Below are 17,876 nucleotides of genomic sequence, written 5' to 3' on the forward strand. Positions count from 1 at the left end.
ACTGAATTTTAACAGTGGTAGAAGGAGAAAAACAAAACTGAAGTTAGCAATAATCAAGTGATCAAATCAAACTGATGCTCAGTCCTCTATCAGTCTCTCAGGAATTGAATTAACCCAGGGTTTGATACTTTCTTTTCATAAGTCTTCAACTATATAACTGCCTTCAACTATATAAATAGCAAATTAATAGTTCTTGTACCCCTGCTTTGCTGTGCGTATTAAATAAAATTATGAATGTAAAGGATAACACAGAGATTAACAGATATAAACACTCAAAAATAACTATTATTATTATTTAATTGTACTTTCTATAGATGAATTACTGGATAGTCTCTTCTATTTTAAAATGACGAAATATACACCAAATAGTATAATTGGTATCAGCTAAATGTTGTAATATTTATTTACACCATGTATAATAGTTTTCAAGGTGTGGTTGTGTCTACGTATGTATGCATATATGTATCGACTCATTCAGTATCCAGCACTTCATCTTTCCTGGCACACATTATGTGAACAACGGACATTTGTTAAATGAATGAGTTTAAAAACATAGAGATTTATTGAAAAATTATTCTCCAGTCCCACAGAATTGAAAGGAGATTTTTGTAAATGGGTTTTTTGTTTGTTTTTGCTTTTTGAGTGGGGAGTATTGCTCTGTAACCCAGACTAGAGTGCAGTGGCATAATCACGGCTCACTGCAGCCTCAAACTCCTGAATTCAAGCTATCCTCCACCTCAACCACCCGAGCAGCTGGGACTATAGGATTATGCCACCCTGCTCACCTAATTTTTTTATTTCTAGTGGAGAAGAGATCTCGCTATGTTGCCTAGATTAGTTTTGAACTCCCGAGCTCAAGCAATCTTCCTGCCTCGACCTCCAAAGTGCTGGGATTATGGGTGTGAACCACCATGCCTAGCCTTAAACATGTTTTGAACTTAAGAAGTTTTTGCATATTTATCCCCCATCAGAACAAAGACTACAGAGCTGAATATAGCAAATGGTGATAATTTTTTAATGTCTTAAGTTAGAAAATAGTCAAAATCACTAGGCATGTCTTACCTGTCAACTCCACAGGCCAGTTCTAAAGGCATGTTAACTAACTTGTTAATTAAAAATAGTCTGCTCAATAAATAAACTATAGTATTTGACACTTGCAAAGAATCACAATTATTTTCCAGTCCTTTTGGAATTCCAACCTGATTTAGAAGAGTGGCTGTGTATTTATTTGACAAGTCCAAAACTTTTCTGGAAAATAAATTTACTCTTGAATAGTCTTTTTTCATTTCAGAATTGCATAAATCCCAACCTGGCAACATCAATGAGAAGTGATCTTCATTTGAAGCAAGTCCTAAAGAAACAGGACCCTGAAGCTTTAAAATATTGAGATGCTCAATGCAGAGATGATCTAATTCTTTATCCACTCCCCATGGCAAAAGGCAAGACAGAAATAATTTAGCTGTGTCTATTGTGAGATTGGTATCCACTTTTCTTGATGGCTTAAGGTACATCTTTTTGGAACTCTTCATTTTCTTCTGCCTTTTAATGACATCATTTTCTTCTAAGAATTTGATGGCATTATCTCCTTGGACCAGGCTTTCACTAGCAGGTTTGGCCTGTGCTTCTGCTGAGAGAGGAACACATGAAGTTTTGCTTTTTTTCAGTGTCAGTGTCTTCTTCTCTACTGTGCTCTTGGCTCTTCTCAAGATATCACTACCATAGAATGAACTGGAAATGTCAACATCACCGAGTGGAGTTGGCAACAAAAGTTCAACAAGGTTTTCCAAATCAAATAGCAGAATATGAAAGCCAACATTACTCCATTTTGTCTTTACAGGCAAGACGTTAAAAGGTCTTGAGAAAGACTTGGCATCAGCTACCTAAGGGGGACAAAAAGTATTTGTGTCATAGTTCTTATTTTTTAAAGTTTTTTTTATTAAAGATTTCATAATGTTAAAGTGGTATTTTTAAAAGTATTAAATAGCAGTAAAGCTCAGGGCAAGTTATTTCCATTTTAAAAAATCTTAGCCATAAATATTCCGTTCTGAATTAAATATTCTATATTGTAGCCTTCTTTGACAATGTCTTATTTTTATTCCTAAAAGTTTCATTTTTATTCTAAGTACATATGAATTAGACCTCTGGAGTAGGATGGTGCCAGATTAACGTCCCTTGACATACACTCTCACATTTTTCTAATATTACAGTCAGGGAGACAGACAATGAAGAAGTGGTTTTGAAAATTAAGGAGAACAGGGCAACCCCTTCAGGTCCCCTCCCACTGTGGGAGCTTTTCTGTCCTCTCAAATCCTGCTTTCTCAAAAAAAAAAAAAAGAACAAAAGTTAGAAAACATGCAAAAAATTTAGAAAGTATTTTAACAAAAAATAATTCTTCCAAATCTGTTTAGAAGTTTAAATTCTGGAAGTAATCTAAAGGTTAACCAATATCAGATTGTTTTGAAAACAAAAACAAAAAACTCACTTTGTGGACTTGCATTTGATTTTTGCTATGAAGAGTGTCACAGTGGGTTGGTTCCCATGCTTTAATTATGCTCCTGCTCATTTATGAGGCTTTCCTTGAGAACCCTGTACCCTCACACCAAGCCATTACTCTCTATCCTGATCCTTACTTTCTTTCCTCCTTCTAGTACTTATGATTTCCTTATAATATATTTAAAAATGTATTTGTTTATTGTATTTTTCTCCACTAGCATTCAAGGTCCACCTTTGCAGAAATTGTATACGTTGTCTACTCCCAGTGCCTAGAAAATAATGTTACTATATAGCATTTTTAAGAGACTCAATTAATGATTAGCACATTTGTAAAATGAAATATCATTTGAATAATTTAAAATGATGATATAACCTATATTGACTGGCTAAAACAAAAGTGTCATATTAGGCCGAAAAAAATGATTCCCCTTTTGTAAAACTAAGTGTGAATATGAATATAGAGATATTTTAAAATATTGATGTATATGTACATTACATATACATATATAAATCTACATAAACATATATAATATATAAATATAAATAAGCAAAGTCATAAAAAACATGATCCAAAATGTTAACAATAGTTACTTAGGAAGAGGAAATTTAAATTATTTTTATTTATATTTCAGGGGTTTTCTGTTTTGATTTGGTTTCCTGAAATTTTTTATAGTGAGGAGATATTTAGCTTACAATAATAAAAAAAGTTTAAAAAGCAAATCATTAAAAATTGCAAGTGGTAAAAAACAAAATAGAGAACAAACTGTAAAAAAAAACACATCTGTCCACCAATAGGAGTTAATATGATTAACTCTTTAATTAGTATGAAAATTATTTTTTGTAAATCAATAATAAAAAGTATCATATAGACGAAAAGATGGGCAAAGAGAATCAAGAACAACAATCAAAGAACAATGTTTAGAGGGATTAAGTTGTCTGATGTGAGGCAGCTAGAGTTAGTTTCTCCAAGGGAATAAACTAAGATAGAATTTCCTTAGCACCCAGAAAGAATAACAGTATACCCCACAACTCTCTGAAGAAGCAATAATAGCCACAGAATGCAAAGAAGAGAAAAATCCATTGATCTGGGTTGAAACAGGCCAGACTCTTGCCTGCACCATCACAGTTCACTGGCTACCTCCAGATGCAGTGGGCAAGGTGAGTGAGGAAAATTCAGGAGTTCTGTGCTCCAGCTGGGGACCTGGAGGGCCCCATGAGCCTTGCAGAACTCCAGTCTCTCACCAAAAACTAACGGCCTTGCCCACAGCCATGCCTTGCCACAGCCTATGTGGAATGGTGCAGGAAAAAAGAAAGTCTTGAGCTGTGCTAGTCCCAATTTCCCAGGAACTCAACCTTGCAGTGGCATGGCTGCTTTATAGCTGGCCTGGGAGGGGACAGGCCCCAAATGCAACTTCCACATCCGCAGACAGTTCCTGGCTGAGGTGGGTTGCCTGCAAACACTTGAGGACCACTGCATGTTATGAATACAAGGCAAATTGCCTGAGTCCAAAGTGGTAAGCCAGGTGAGACTCCTTGCCATAGTAATCTCTCACTCCTTATGTAAACTCTTGTGTGCCTACCAGATACAGCAGTGTTACTCCAGTGGCCTGGAACTCCTTCCTAATCCCCACTGGGGTAGCCAAGAATGCACTCTTGTGTAGTGCTCAAGCTCCTTCTTCCCAAACCCCCCACACTTCCCTTGAAGGCTCAAAATAGAGTATTTGAGTAATCCCCAGAGGCCCACCTTTGCCTACATTGGTTGATCACTTCCCTGAAGCAATACACACCAAAGAGAACGCCCATAGCCACCACGGCTGCTGGTTTTCTCTCATAAGTACCACCTCCTGGATGGAGGTCAACATTACAGCCCCCCATATTTGATAAAATACCTTGGGAAAACTTGATCCTAAATCCCAGCTAACACCACTTTCCATGCCATACCAGCAACTCAGGATGCCGTGAACCAATGCAGGTAGCTAGCACAGGACTGCCACAGCAGGTAATTGAGAAACTCACCACACCAAGGCTACATATAAACAAGGAAACCCTACAGTCGTATGTAAGGCCCCTGCCAACTTCAAATAAGAATAAATAGTCTACCCAAATGAGAAGGAACCAGGAAAATAATTCTGACAGTATGAAAAAAAACGGTTCTCCAACACCTCCAAAAGACCACACCAACTCTTCAGTAATGAATTCTAACCAAAATGAAATTTGAAATTCTAGACACAGAATTCAAAATGTTGATTATAAAATTGATTAGTGAACATCGGGGAAAAATTGAAAACCAACATAAATATATTTAAAAAAATCTATTCAGAACATGAATGAAAAATTCTCCAAAGAGGTAGACACCTTAAAAAAAAAGTCCAAATTCTGGAAATGAAAAAATCATTAAGGAAAAGGCAAAATACCGTGTAAAGTTTTAAAGTAGAGTAGAACAAGCAGAAGGAAGGTCCTCAACTTGAAAACAAGGCTTTTGAGTTAACTCAATCAGACAACAATAAAGAAAAAAAGGAACAAGAGAATGAAACAAAGTCTCCAAGAAATGTGGGATTATGTAAAATGTGCAAACCAAATAATCATAGGAAGTTTTTTTTTGTTTTGTTTTATTTATTTATTTATTTATTTTTGAGTCAGAATCTCACTCTGTTGCCCAGGCTGGAGTGCAGTGGCTCATGGTCATGGCCACTGCAGCCTCGACCTTCTGAGCTTAGGCAATCCTTCTGCTTCAACCTTTCAAGTAGCTGGAACCACAGGCATGTGACACCATGCCTAGCTAATTTTTTTGATTTATTGTTAAGATGAAGTTTCGCCATATTGCTTGGGCTGGTCTCAAAACCCTGAGCTCAGGCAATCCTTTCGCCTCTGCCTCCCAAATTTCTGGGATTATAGGTGTGAGCCACAGTGCCCAGCATTTTATAGATTATTATTATTATTATTATTTTTTTGGAGTCAGAGTCTTACTCTGTCGCCCAGGCTGGAGTGCAGTGGCATGCTCATAGCCACCGCAGCCTTGACCTGCTGGGCTCAGGCAATCCTTCTGCTTCAGCTTTCCCAGTAGCTGGAGCCATAGGCATGCACCACCATGCCAAGCTAATTTTTTTTTTATTTATTGTAGAGATGAGGTCTCGCCATGTTGCTCAGGCAATTCTCTTGCCTCCATCTCCCAAAGTGCTGGGGTTTTGAGCTCCCAAGGAAAAAGAGAAAGCAACAGGTTTGGAAAACCTATTTGAAGGAAAACTTCTCTAACCTTGTCAGATAGCTAAACATCCAGATACAAAAAGCCAAAAGAATCCCCAGAAGATTCATAGCATAAAGGTCATCCCTAAGACATATAATTATCCAGTTGTGCAAAGTTAATGTGAAGTAAAAAATTTTTAAAGCAGTGAGAAAAAAGCATCAAATAACATAAAAAGTTAAACCTATCAGACTAACAGTTGACTTCTCAGAAGAAACTCTATATGACAGAAGGGATTGGGAACTCATCTTCAACCTCCTCAAACAGAATAACAGTCAACCAAAGATTTTGTATCCTGCAAAGCTAAGTTTCATAAATAAAGGAGAAATAAAGTCTTTCTCAGACAAGTAAACACTGAGGAAATTTGTCACCTTTAGACTGGCTCTACAAGAAATACCCAAAGGAGTTCTAAATACTAAAACAAAAAATTGAAATACCTGTAGAAAAATGTCAGAAACCATAAAGTCACAGGCCTTATGGAACACCAACACAATAATGAAAAGAAGAAAATAAAGAAAGGAGGAAGGAAGGAAGAAAAAAAGAAGGAAGGAAGGGAGGAAAGAGGCCAACCTGAGAGTAACTAGTGTGATGAATGGATGAGTACCTTACATATAATTATCAACTCTGAATGTAAATGGCCTCTATGCCTCACTAAAAAAATATAGACTGGCAAAATGGATAAAAAAAAACACAACCCAAATTTCTGCCACCTTCAAGAGATCCACTTAACTTGCAAAGACTCCTATAGATTCAAGGTAAAGGGGTGGGAAAAAATATTCCACCAAAATGGAATGGAAACCAAAAAAGAGCAGGAGTAGCCATTTTAATATCAGATAAAACAGAATTTAAATTAACAACAGTAAAAAAAGACAAAGATGATTACTATATAATGGTAAAGGAATCGAGCTAAGACATAACAATTTTAAATATACATGTGCCTAACACTAGAGCCCCCAGTGTTATACAAGTTCTACTAGACCTAAAGAGACCTAGACAACCATACAATAATAGTGGGAGACTTTAACACTCCACTGACAGCAATAGACAGATCATCAAAGCAGAAACAAAGAAACACTGGCGTTAAACTGGGAACTAGAGCAAATGGAACTAACAGACATCTATAGAATATTCCACCCCAAAAGCATATGGAATATTCTCCAAGATGGACCATATAATAGGCAACAAATCAAGTCTCAACAAATTCAAAAAAACTGAAATCATGTCAAGTAACTTCTTAGAACACAGTGGAATAAAACTAGAAGGATTAACTCTGAGAAGAATTTGAAAACCATACAAAAACATGGAAGTTAAACAATCTGCTCCTGAATGACACTTGGGTCAAAAAAGAAGTCAAGACGAAAATTTTAAAACTCCTCAAAATGAATGACAACAAAGTAACAAGTCACCAAAAGCTCTGGGATATAGCCAAAGCTGTGCTCAAGGAAACTTTATGGCACTTAGAACCTACATTAATAAGACTGAAAGATAACGTATCAACAACCTAACATCACACTATAAGAAATTAGAAAAGCATAAAGAAAACAAACCAAAAATTACCAGAAGAAAAGAATGAAAATTAGAGCAGAACTAAATGAAATCGAAATTTAAAAAAATACAAAAGATCGGGTGGGCTCAGTAGCTCAGCCTGTAATCCCAGTACTTTGGGAGGCCAAGGCGAGGGGATTGCCTGAGCCAGCAGGTTCGAGCCAGTCTGGGCAACTTGGCGAGACCAAGTCTCTACAATTAAAAAAAAAAAAATTAGCCAGGCATAGTGGTACTTGTCTATAGTTCTGACTACTTGGAAGGCTGAGGGGGAAGGATCACTGGAGCCCAGCAGGTCGACAATGGGGTGGCCGTGAGCACGCCACTGCACTCCAGCCTGGATGACAGAGTGAGACTCCAACTCAAAAAAAATAAAAAAAAATCAATGAAACAAAAAGTTCTTTGAAAAAATAAACAACATTGTTAGACTGCTAACTAGATTAATTAACAAACAAGGAGAGAAGCTTCAAGTAAGCTCATTAGAAATGAAAATAAAAACAATACAACATATAATAGAAATTCAAAAAATCATCTGAGACTATTATGCAAACAAACTAGAAAACCTACAGAAAACGGAAAAATTCTTTGAAACTCCTCCCAACCTTGAATCAGGAAGAAATAGAAACCCAGACTAATAATGAGTAGCGATATTGAAATAGTAATTAGAACTCTCCCACAAAAATTCCAGAACTTGACGGACTTACAGCTGAATTCTATATGACCTTCAAAGAAGAATTGGTACCAATTTTACTGAAGCCATTTCACAAGATTGAAGAAGAGGGAATTCTCGCTAACTGATTCTATGAAGCCAGTATCACTCTGATACCAAAGCCAGGAAAAGACACACACACAAAAAGAAAACTACAGATCAATATCCCTTATGAACATAAATACAAAAATCCTCAACAAAATGTTAGCAAACCTAATTCAACCACACATAAAAAAATTAATACACCACAACAAAGTGGGTTTTATCCCAGGGACGCAAGGGTGGTTTGACATATACAAGTCAATAATGTGATCTACTACATAAACAGGATTTTTTTTTTTTTTTTGAGCAGGAGTCTCGCTCTGCTGTCCAGACTGGAATGCAGCAGCATGCTCAAGGCCACTGCAGCTCAACCTGCTGTACTTAGGCGATACTTCTTTCTTAGCCTTCCAAGTAGCTGGAACTATAGGTGCATACCACCATGCCTGGCTAATTTTTTTATTTATTGCATATATGAGGTCTTGCCAAGTTGCCCAGGCTGGTCTTAAACCCCTGAGATTGGGCAATCCTCTCACCTCCACCTCCCAAAGTGCTAGGATTACAGGTGTGAGCCACTATGCCCAGCATAAATAAGATTTAAAACAAAAATCACATGATCATTTTAATAGATGCAACAAAAGCATTTGGTCAAATTCTGCATGACTTCATGGTAAAAAACCTGAGCAAAGTAGACAAAAAGTCCATATGTGACAAACCCACAGCCAATGTCATATTGATTAGAGAAAAGTTGAACACAATCTCCCCTCAGTACTTGAACAAGGCAAGGATGCCGACTTTTGCCACTCTTGTTCAACATAGTACTGGAAATCCTAGCCAGAGTAATCAGGCAAGAGAATGAAATCAAGTGTATCCAAATAGGAAAAGAGAAAGTTAAGTTTTCCCTCTTTGCTGATGATATGATTTTATACTTAGAAAACTCTGGAGAGTCTGTCAAAAACCTCCTGGCATTGATAAATAACTTTGGTAAAGTCTCAGGTTATATAATCAACATGCAAAAGATAGTTGCACTTCTATTCACCAACAATAAGCAGGTTGAGAACCAAATAAAAAACACAAACCTATTCACATTAGCCACAATAAAAAAGAAGTATCCTGACATCCACCTAACCAAAGAAGTGAAAGACCTTTACAATAAAAACTATAAAATGCTGCTCAAAGAAATCAAGGATGATACAAACAAATAGAAAAACATCAAATGCTCATGGATTGGAAGATCAATATTGTCAAGATGTCCATCCTGCACAAGGCAGTCTACAGATTCAATGCAACATTCATCATATTGCCAACATCATTTTTCACAGATCCAAAAAAAAAGAAAATACAGAAATTCATATAAAAGCAAAAAAAGGGCACAGATAGTCAAAGCAATCCTCAGCAAAAGGAACAAATTTGGAGTTACCACACTTTTAGACTTTATGTTACAAGGCTTCAGTAATTAAGAAGGCATGGTATTGGTACAGGAATAGGTGCATAGACCAATGGAACAGGACAGTGATTCTGCAAATAAAACATCATCCCTCAACAGACTCATCTCCAACAAAGCCATCAATAGCAAACACTGGGAAAGGGAACCATATTTAGCAAACGGTGCTGGGAAAACTGACTAGCTACACTTGGGAATGAAATTGGACTCCTACCTATCACCATATACAACATCAACTCAGAATGGATCAAGGTCTTAAATGTAAAACCTCAATCTATAAGAATCTTAGAAGAAAACATAGGGAACACCCTACTGGACATGGGGGTAGGCAATGAATTCAAGACCAAGTCCTCAAAAGCAAGTGCAACAAAAGCTAAGATACACAAATGGGACTTCATCAAACTGAAAAGTTTTAGCACAGAAGAAAAAAATCCAGCTAGGCACAGTGGTTCATGCCTGTAATCCCAGAATTTGTGAGGCAGAGGTGAGAGGATTGCCTGAGCCCACGGGTTCAAGACCAACCTGGGCAACTTGGCAAGACCTCATCACTACAATAAAAAAAATTAGCTGGGCGTGGTAGCATACGCCTGTAGTTCCAGCTACTTGGAAAACTGAATCAGAAGGATTGCATGAGTTTAGTAGGTCAAGGCTGTGGTGGCTGTGTGTGTGCCACTGCACTCCAGCCTGGGTGACAGAGTGAGACTCTGACTAAAAAAAAAAAAAAAAGAAAATCAAGAAAGTAAAAAGACAACTCATGAATCAGGAAAACATTTTTTCAAGTTATGCATCTGACAAAGGCATAACATCCAGGATCTACAAGGGACTCAAAGAAACTGAAAGAAAACAAACAAACAACTCCATTAAAACATAGGCAAAAGGCATGAACAGACATTTCTCAAAGGATGACATACAAGCAGTCAACAAACACATGAAAAAATGCTCAGCCTCACTAATCATCAGAGAAATGAAAATCAAAACTATGATAAGATACCATCTAACACCGGTTAGGATGGCTATCATTAATAAGTCAAAAGATAGCAGGCCCTGGCATGGCTGCAGAGAAAAGGATATGCTACTACACCATTGGTCAGAATGTAAGCTAGTTCAACCTCTATGGAAAGCAGTGTGGTGATTTCTCAAAGAACTAAAAATTGAGCTTCCATATGATCCAGCAATTCCTCTCCTGGGGATATACCCAGAGTAATTAAATTGCTCTACCAAAAAGACACTTGCACATGCATGTTTATTGCTGTAATATTCACAGTATGGAACCAACCCAGACGCCCAATGAATGTTGACTGGATAAAGAAAAAGTGATACATATACATAATGGAATATTACACACCCATGAAGAACAAAATCATGGCCTTCTCAGCAACTTGGATGCAGCTGGAAACCACCATATTAAGTGAACTATCACAGAAACAAAGAAATAAATACTGCATGTTCTCACTCATAAATGGGTCATGAACACTAGTATACTAGCACAAGGGTGGGATCAGCAGATGTTGGGCACTGCTAGGGAGGGAGGGAGAAAGGAGCATGTTAACCATAGCTCAATTCACAATTGCATAGATGTGGAACCAACCAAAATGCCCATCAACTGATCAGTGGATAATGAAAATGTGGTACATATACACGCTGGAATACTATTCAGTTATCAAAAATAATGAAATACTGTCTTTTGAGTCAACTTAGATGGAATTGGAGAACATTATCCTAAGTGAGCTAACTCCGGAACATAAAACCAAACACTGCATGCTCTCACTTACAAGTGGGAACTAAACTAAGGATATGTAAAAACATAGACTGGTATAATGGATACTAGAGACTCAGAAGGGAAGGAAGGGGTGGAGAGTCAAGAAAAACACCTATTGGGTACGATGCATACAGGTAGGGGTGGTGGTGGGTACACTTTAAGCCTAGACCAAAACTATTTGTAACCCCCAAAGCTATAGAAATAAAATAAATAAATAAATTCACAAAGAATAATATTTAAATGAAATATTATAAATTATAAATTAAATATATATATATATTTTAAATCATAGTCTCACTCTGTCATCCACAGTCACTGCAGCCTCAACTTCCTGGGCTCAGGCAACCCTTCTGCCTCAGCTTTCCAAGTAGCTGGAACCACAGGCGCCTGCCACCATGCCCAGCTAATTTTTTGATTTAGTGTAGAGAGGGGGTCTCTCCAAGTTGTCCAGGGAGGTCTCACCAAATTGCCCAGGCTGGTCTTGAACCCATAGGCTCAGGCAATCCTCTCACCTCCACCTCCAAAGTGCAGGTGTGAGCCACCACACCTGGCTTAAATTAAAATATTTAAAATGTTGACTACTACTTATAATCAAAGAAGTAATATTAAGATAATAATACCATTCACTACCCATTAATTTAGCAGAGAAGTTTTCTTAAATTATTTCATTATATAATGTCTAATACATACAAAATAATGTCATATATTTAGTGTTTTTATGATTATCAATGTACAACAGAAATGTTACATACCAAGAAACATGGACAAAACTATGTAGCATCGTTCTTCACAATTACTGCAAACTAGAAACAGCCTAAACAGACTCACAGAAGAATAGAAAACAATTTTGTGCTGTATTCACGCAATGGAAAAATATACAACAAAATGAAAGGATTACAGCTACATTCAATAGCATGTATTGCAAGTATAAATTTCACTAACATAATGTTGACCAAAGAAGCCAGACACAGAAGAGGTAATTCTATATGATTTCATTTCTGTTAGTTTAAAAAAAAAAAAACAGGAGAAAACAAAACAATAGGGTTTTGGGATGCATGCACAGATAGCAGCTACCTTTCCAGGACAGGGAAACTATAGTTTCTGGGGTAGCTGAATGTTTTATTTCTTGATCTGTGTGGTGATTATGCAGGTGTGTGCTTTATGACAATTTATTGGGCTATTCATTTTTGTCCTGTGTTGTTTATTTTTTCTATATATGGGTATACATTTCACAGTAAATAAATAATGTAAATGAACTATATAAGGAATACTAACATAGTACTCCCATTGGGGTTCAAAAGTCAAACTTGCCCTGATTTTTTACCCTTGCCTACTGTCAGAGATAATGAATATTTTGAATTTTATGTTTATGACTGCTCTGCTTTCATTTAGTGTCTTGGCCTTAAATATGTATTCCTAATTGACCTATTTAATTTTGCATGTTTTTGATTTTCATATGATTACTATTTTCCTCAATTTGCATTATTTATGTTGAATACCATCCTTGTGAGATTCATGTCTTAGTAATTATAACTGTAGTCCATCATTTTCACTGCTGTGAAGCATTACACAATATGATAACTGTAGCCCACTCACCCATTGCTTTTGAGTGGACATTTAAATTATTTTTTAAGATTTGCTGTTACAAAAAGAAAAAAATTACAATGAATATTCTTCTGGTAAGACTTCTGGTGTACATATGCAGAAGTTTCCAGAGTGATATTGTTAATTCACAGGATATGTACATCTTCAACCCACTAAGATTATACAAATTGTCTTCTCAGGTGAATGTATCAATTTGTAACCTCAGAAACATTGCATAAAAAGTTTCCATTGCTCCACATCCTTGTTAGCATAGGCTTTCTTATTTTTGTCAATGTAAGAGATACACAAAATTGGTATCCCGTGTAATTTAAATTTTCATTTCTTTAATTATTACAATTAACTGAGTATCATTGCAACATTTCATTGGCCTTTCATGTTTGTTCTATAAAATACCTGCTTGTGGCTTTTATAAACTATTTGTCTTTTAATACACTATTTATGTTAATTTTTCAGTTATATATTTATTCAGAAAGTAATCTTTTGTTTGTTATGTGTTCCAAATATCTTCTCCCTATTTATGGCTTGTTGTCACCCAGGCTGGAGTGCAGTGGCAGGCTCACAACCATTGCAGCCTCAACCTGCTGGGTTCAGGCAATCCTTCCACCTTAGCCTTCCAAGTAGCTGGAACCACAGGCGCACCACCACGCCTGGCTAATTTTTTAAATTTATTGTAGAGATGAGGTATCGCCAAGTTGCCCAGGCTGGTCTTAAACCTGTGGGCTCAGGCAATCCTCTCGCCTCTGCCTCCCGAAGTGCTGGAATTACAGGCGTGAGCTGCCGCACCCAGCTGTCACTACTCTTAATAATGTTTTCTGATGAATATTAAGTTCCTATTTTACTACTTATAAATTTAGGAAACATTTTCTCTAGAGGTTATACATTTTTTTGAGTGCTTAAAAAAGAATGAAAACTTTCCCTATCTAGAGAAAATAAATGTTTACCTATATTTTTAAACATTTAAAGTTTACAAAACTTATAAAATCTTTAGTAATTTTCATTTTCATTTCCGTGTTTAATCTGCAATAGAGAATAATTTTTGTGTTTATCTGTCTTGATATTCAACTGCTCAACTATCATATGCAAATTTGCCCTTTTCTCACTGATCTCTGTTACCTGGGGCATTCATCAGTTTATCTATTACTACATAATACTACATTGTAAAGTAGCATTAGAAAAAGACATCTGGTTGGATAGGTTTCCCAACGTTGGTCTTCTATGGTCTTTTACTATTTCATTTAAATTTCCCAAACTCCAGATTATATATGCCACTTATTTTAACCATGTTTAGTTTATTTTGAAGTTCTATAATTACTCAAAAAGGTGTTTGTATTTCTTTGCTATCAATTGTTTAACTCTCTATAGCACCTATAACTATGAGTCTTTTAAATTTTTAAAATTATTTTTGTCACCTGTTAATTCACAGGGTATATACCTCTTCAGCTCCATAAAATTATTCAAATTGTTTTCCCAGTTGGTTGTACTAATTTGTAATCTCATAAATGTTGTACAAAAAGTTTCCATTAATACAGTTAGAAGTTTGTCAATTTTGATATTCTTTTTAAAAAATCAACTTTTGACTTTGTTTATCCTCTCAATGGAATTAATGTTTTTCTTGAAAGAGTTCTGCTGAGTATACAATCTGAGTTTGACTTATTTTCTGGCAGCATTGTTGAATGTACTATTCTGCAGTGTTCTGGCTTCCTCTGATGCAGTTGAGAAGTCAGCTGTTAATCTGTTATGCCATCTGTCCTTTCTCTCTGCTATTTTGTAAGACTTTTTTGTCTTTAATGTTCTGCAGCTTCACTATGATCCCTCCAGGTATGGATGTTTTCCCCCTAATCCTACATTCTCATTATTTCTAACTTTCATTAATTCTGTGACATTGTCAGATCTATTTTTAAACATATTTTTCTCTCCCCATCTCATTGTCCCTTTATGGAACTCTGATTAGTATTTGTCAGAGGCTCTATCCCCTTTCAAGGCTTTATTTATTTGTTTATCTGTGTCTCATGCTAGAAAATCTCTTCAGAATTTTTCTTTTAGTTTGTCAGTTTTCTTCTCACCTGTCTCTAATATGCCATTTAACTTACCCATTGAGTTCCTAATTTTGATGTTTACATTTGTCATTCCCAGAAGTTTTATTCATTCTTTTAAAAACAAATTAATCATTTTTATGTCCAGTTACTCCTTACTCATACACTTATTTTTTAAATGTTCCTATTTTATATTTTGCATTGGTCATTCCAATTTCTAAAATCTTTGTATGACTTTGCTTTTTATTTTGCTGATGCTTTCCTATTTCCTTTTTATGTTTTATAATTGTGTGTGTGTATGTGTTTGAATTCTTTGAGGACTGGGTGAACGTATATTCTTCACAAGAGAATTTTAGTTTGTTACTGCCAGGTACCCAGGGGTAGCGTCTTTAAACACAATTTTTATCTTAAAAGTTTTTTGTTCCTTGAAGATAGTGTGAATTCTGATCCTGGATTATAGTTATCAACTCTCAGGCAAAACTACTTTTCCCCATTCAATAAGGGCTAAGAGCACAAAGGCAAATCTTTTTATTATGACCTTTTTTGAATTATATCCTTCACCTTGGATCACTTTTTCACTGAATATACAGCTTTTTGGGGATAATGGATTTACGTAGTGGTCTCTAATCCAACTTTCCATCCCTTACCTAGACCTGGATACTTCTCATATCACCTGGGTTATGTTAAAAGTACTCTTAGCAAATGCTCTGTCAGCTTTCTCCTGTCCTGTCTGGAATTGTGCTCTCATTTTTTAATATCTAAGTACTTTCTTAAATCATGTTAACTTAGATATGCATTCTTTTTAAAGATAATTTTAAACATTGCTTACTAATTATTTTTAGATTGATGTTCAAAACTATTAGCCTACACATAGATAGAAATTATGTTTGTAAAGAGCATTAAGTTAAAATATGCAGTTTTGATAACTGAGAAAGGAAATGGGCACTCTCATACACTGCCGGATGAGTATAAATCAGTCCTAACTTTATGGAAGGTAATTTGAATATGTATACCCATAACTTTCAAATATTATATTCCCTTTAATGCAGAAATTACTTAAAAATAATTTATCCTGAAGGTGTAATTACAAAGATGCACAAAATCATATTTTAAAAGTTCACTGCAGAATTTTCTATAGCAATTAGCTAAAAATAACTTAAATGTTCTATACTATAGATTTGGCTAAATACTTATGACATATGCAAAAATTCTATGTTATCATTAATATGAGATCTTTGTAAAATATAAAAAGTCATGGTAAAAAGTTCACATATGTTTTTGATGGAAAATATCTAGATTTTTAAAAGTATAATCTCATTTTCTAAAAAACTGCAGATTTGTTAGCATCTCCTTTTGATCATATCTATCTTTAGAATGTCTACAAAAACCTCTATTTTACCTTACTAAACAAAAAGCTCTTTTAAAAATGTAATCAAAATTTCCTAAGAAAATGCCAATAATAGATATGGCTCATCTAGATTCCATCAGAGTCCTGATTGACATGAGTCTTAAATATATTCAGTACTATCTTCTCTAATTCAGACCCTACTTCCTGTTTCTACTTCATGTTCTTGGAGGTCGTCATTCCTGGCTACACCCTCTGAGTCTATCGCTGGTTTCCATTCACTCAGCATTCATTCAAGTAGTCCTTGCTGACTACCAAATAGGTAGGGTGCAGTATGAGTTACAGTTCACACAATAGGGAACAAGCTTCCTGCTTCCCCACCTCAGTACCTGGCATGGATACAGTCCCCACTGAACATTCAGTAGAAAGAGCCACAAGTGCAGTGCAATAAGCACAGCTTGAGGATGGCAATGCAAAAGCAAATACAGGAAACTGTGAAGGTGTGATACAAGCACCCCACATTTAGCCCTGAGGATAAGAGAAGTCTAATCAGAAGGGACAACAAAACTGAGATCTGAAAGATTAAGAAGAAATTTACTAAAGAAAAGTGGGAGGCAAAGTATCCCAGACAAAGGAAGATCCCTTGGAGTGATGGCTGGAAGAACGGTGAGAAGCATGTATACAACATAAACTGTTAACATTTCTGTACAGCTGGAAAGTAGACTATGGGAATGTAGAGAATAAGCTAGACAGAGAGAGGAAATAGATTACATAAATCCTTGTAAAGTCTGTTGAGTTTCAAATTTATTCTAAGAGTAGCTATGAACCTTGAAGGCAGATTTAACCAAGAAAGTAATTTATTCACAGAGTACAGCTGCAGTTTCTTCTGGATTACTGGTTAGTCCTGCAGGCTGAAGGCAGAGTTCCGCCTTCCTAGGCACTTCCACTTCCTGAAGTAATAATCATCTCTGGTCACAGCACCTAGCTCTCCCCATTTACTGGGCCAATCAAAATTATAGCCACGATTTGAGCAATATGCCATATTTCGTATTCTCATCTTCTTATTTTGTTATTCACATAGCCACAATAGGCCTACTGCACAGCCACACACAAAAAACTTAAATTTCTGTCCCTAAATATGGTCACCTTATCTCAGGAGGAGCTGAACATTTCACATTGTTTTCAAATCATAAATATTATTCCAAATCTATTTAACATACTACAAAGTTGGTTTTCATTTGAAAACAAGTCCATAGATTACAAATATAAGCCATTGCTATAGTTTAATGTACTACATTTAGAGTGAAGTATAAGTCCAGCTTGTCTTCACTGTATGAAATTTTAGAAAGTGTATTTTAAAAGACTGGTTACTAAAGGACCTTGAAAATATAATTGCTATTATTTTGGACACAAGTAAGATAGAAAAATGACAATGAATGCCTTTAATGGTGATGCAGATTTTTATCAGGTCAGCCTGGGCTCTGAGAGTGTCAGCTCAATAAGTAAGCAAGTCTGGCCCCAAAGAGTGTCAACTCTATGGGCTGGCAAGCCAAGCCCCAGGAGTGTTGGTTCTAATGGGCTGGCAAGCCAAGCCCTGAGAGTGTTGCTGATTTGGTGGGCTGGCTTGCCAGCCCCCAGAAGTGTCTCAGCTTCTGAGTCTCGCCTT

At 36.1% G+C, this 17,876-nt stretch overlaps 1 protein-coding gene across 1 annotated transcript in view; it reads right to left on the reverse strand.

Annotated features, from left to right (window-relative positions):
- Positions 1–17,876, reverse strand: part of LOC103261054 (WD repeat-containing protein 72-like) — a 124,547-nt gene that overhangs the window by 97,995 nt on the left and 8,676 nt on the right. The window contains exon 2 of the mRNA XM_008058680.2: positions 1,063–1,880. Coding sequence (XP_008056871.2) covers positions 1,063–1,880 — 818 coding nt within the window. The remainder of the gene's footprint in view (positions 1–1,062; positions 1,881–17,876) is intronic.

The sequence above is a fragment of the Carlito syrichta genome, unplaced genomic scaffold (genome assembly GCF_000164805.1).
Source record: "Carlito syrichta isolate Samal-C Ts95f unplaced genomic scaffold, Tarsius_syrichta-2.0.1 Scaffold303577, whole genome shotgun sequence".
Classification (NCBI taxonomy): Eukaryota; Metazoa; Chordata; class Mammalia; order Primates; family Tarsiidae; genus Carlito; species Carlito syrichta.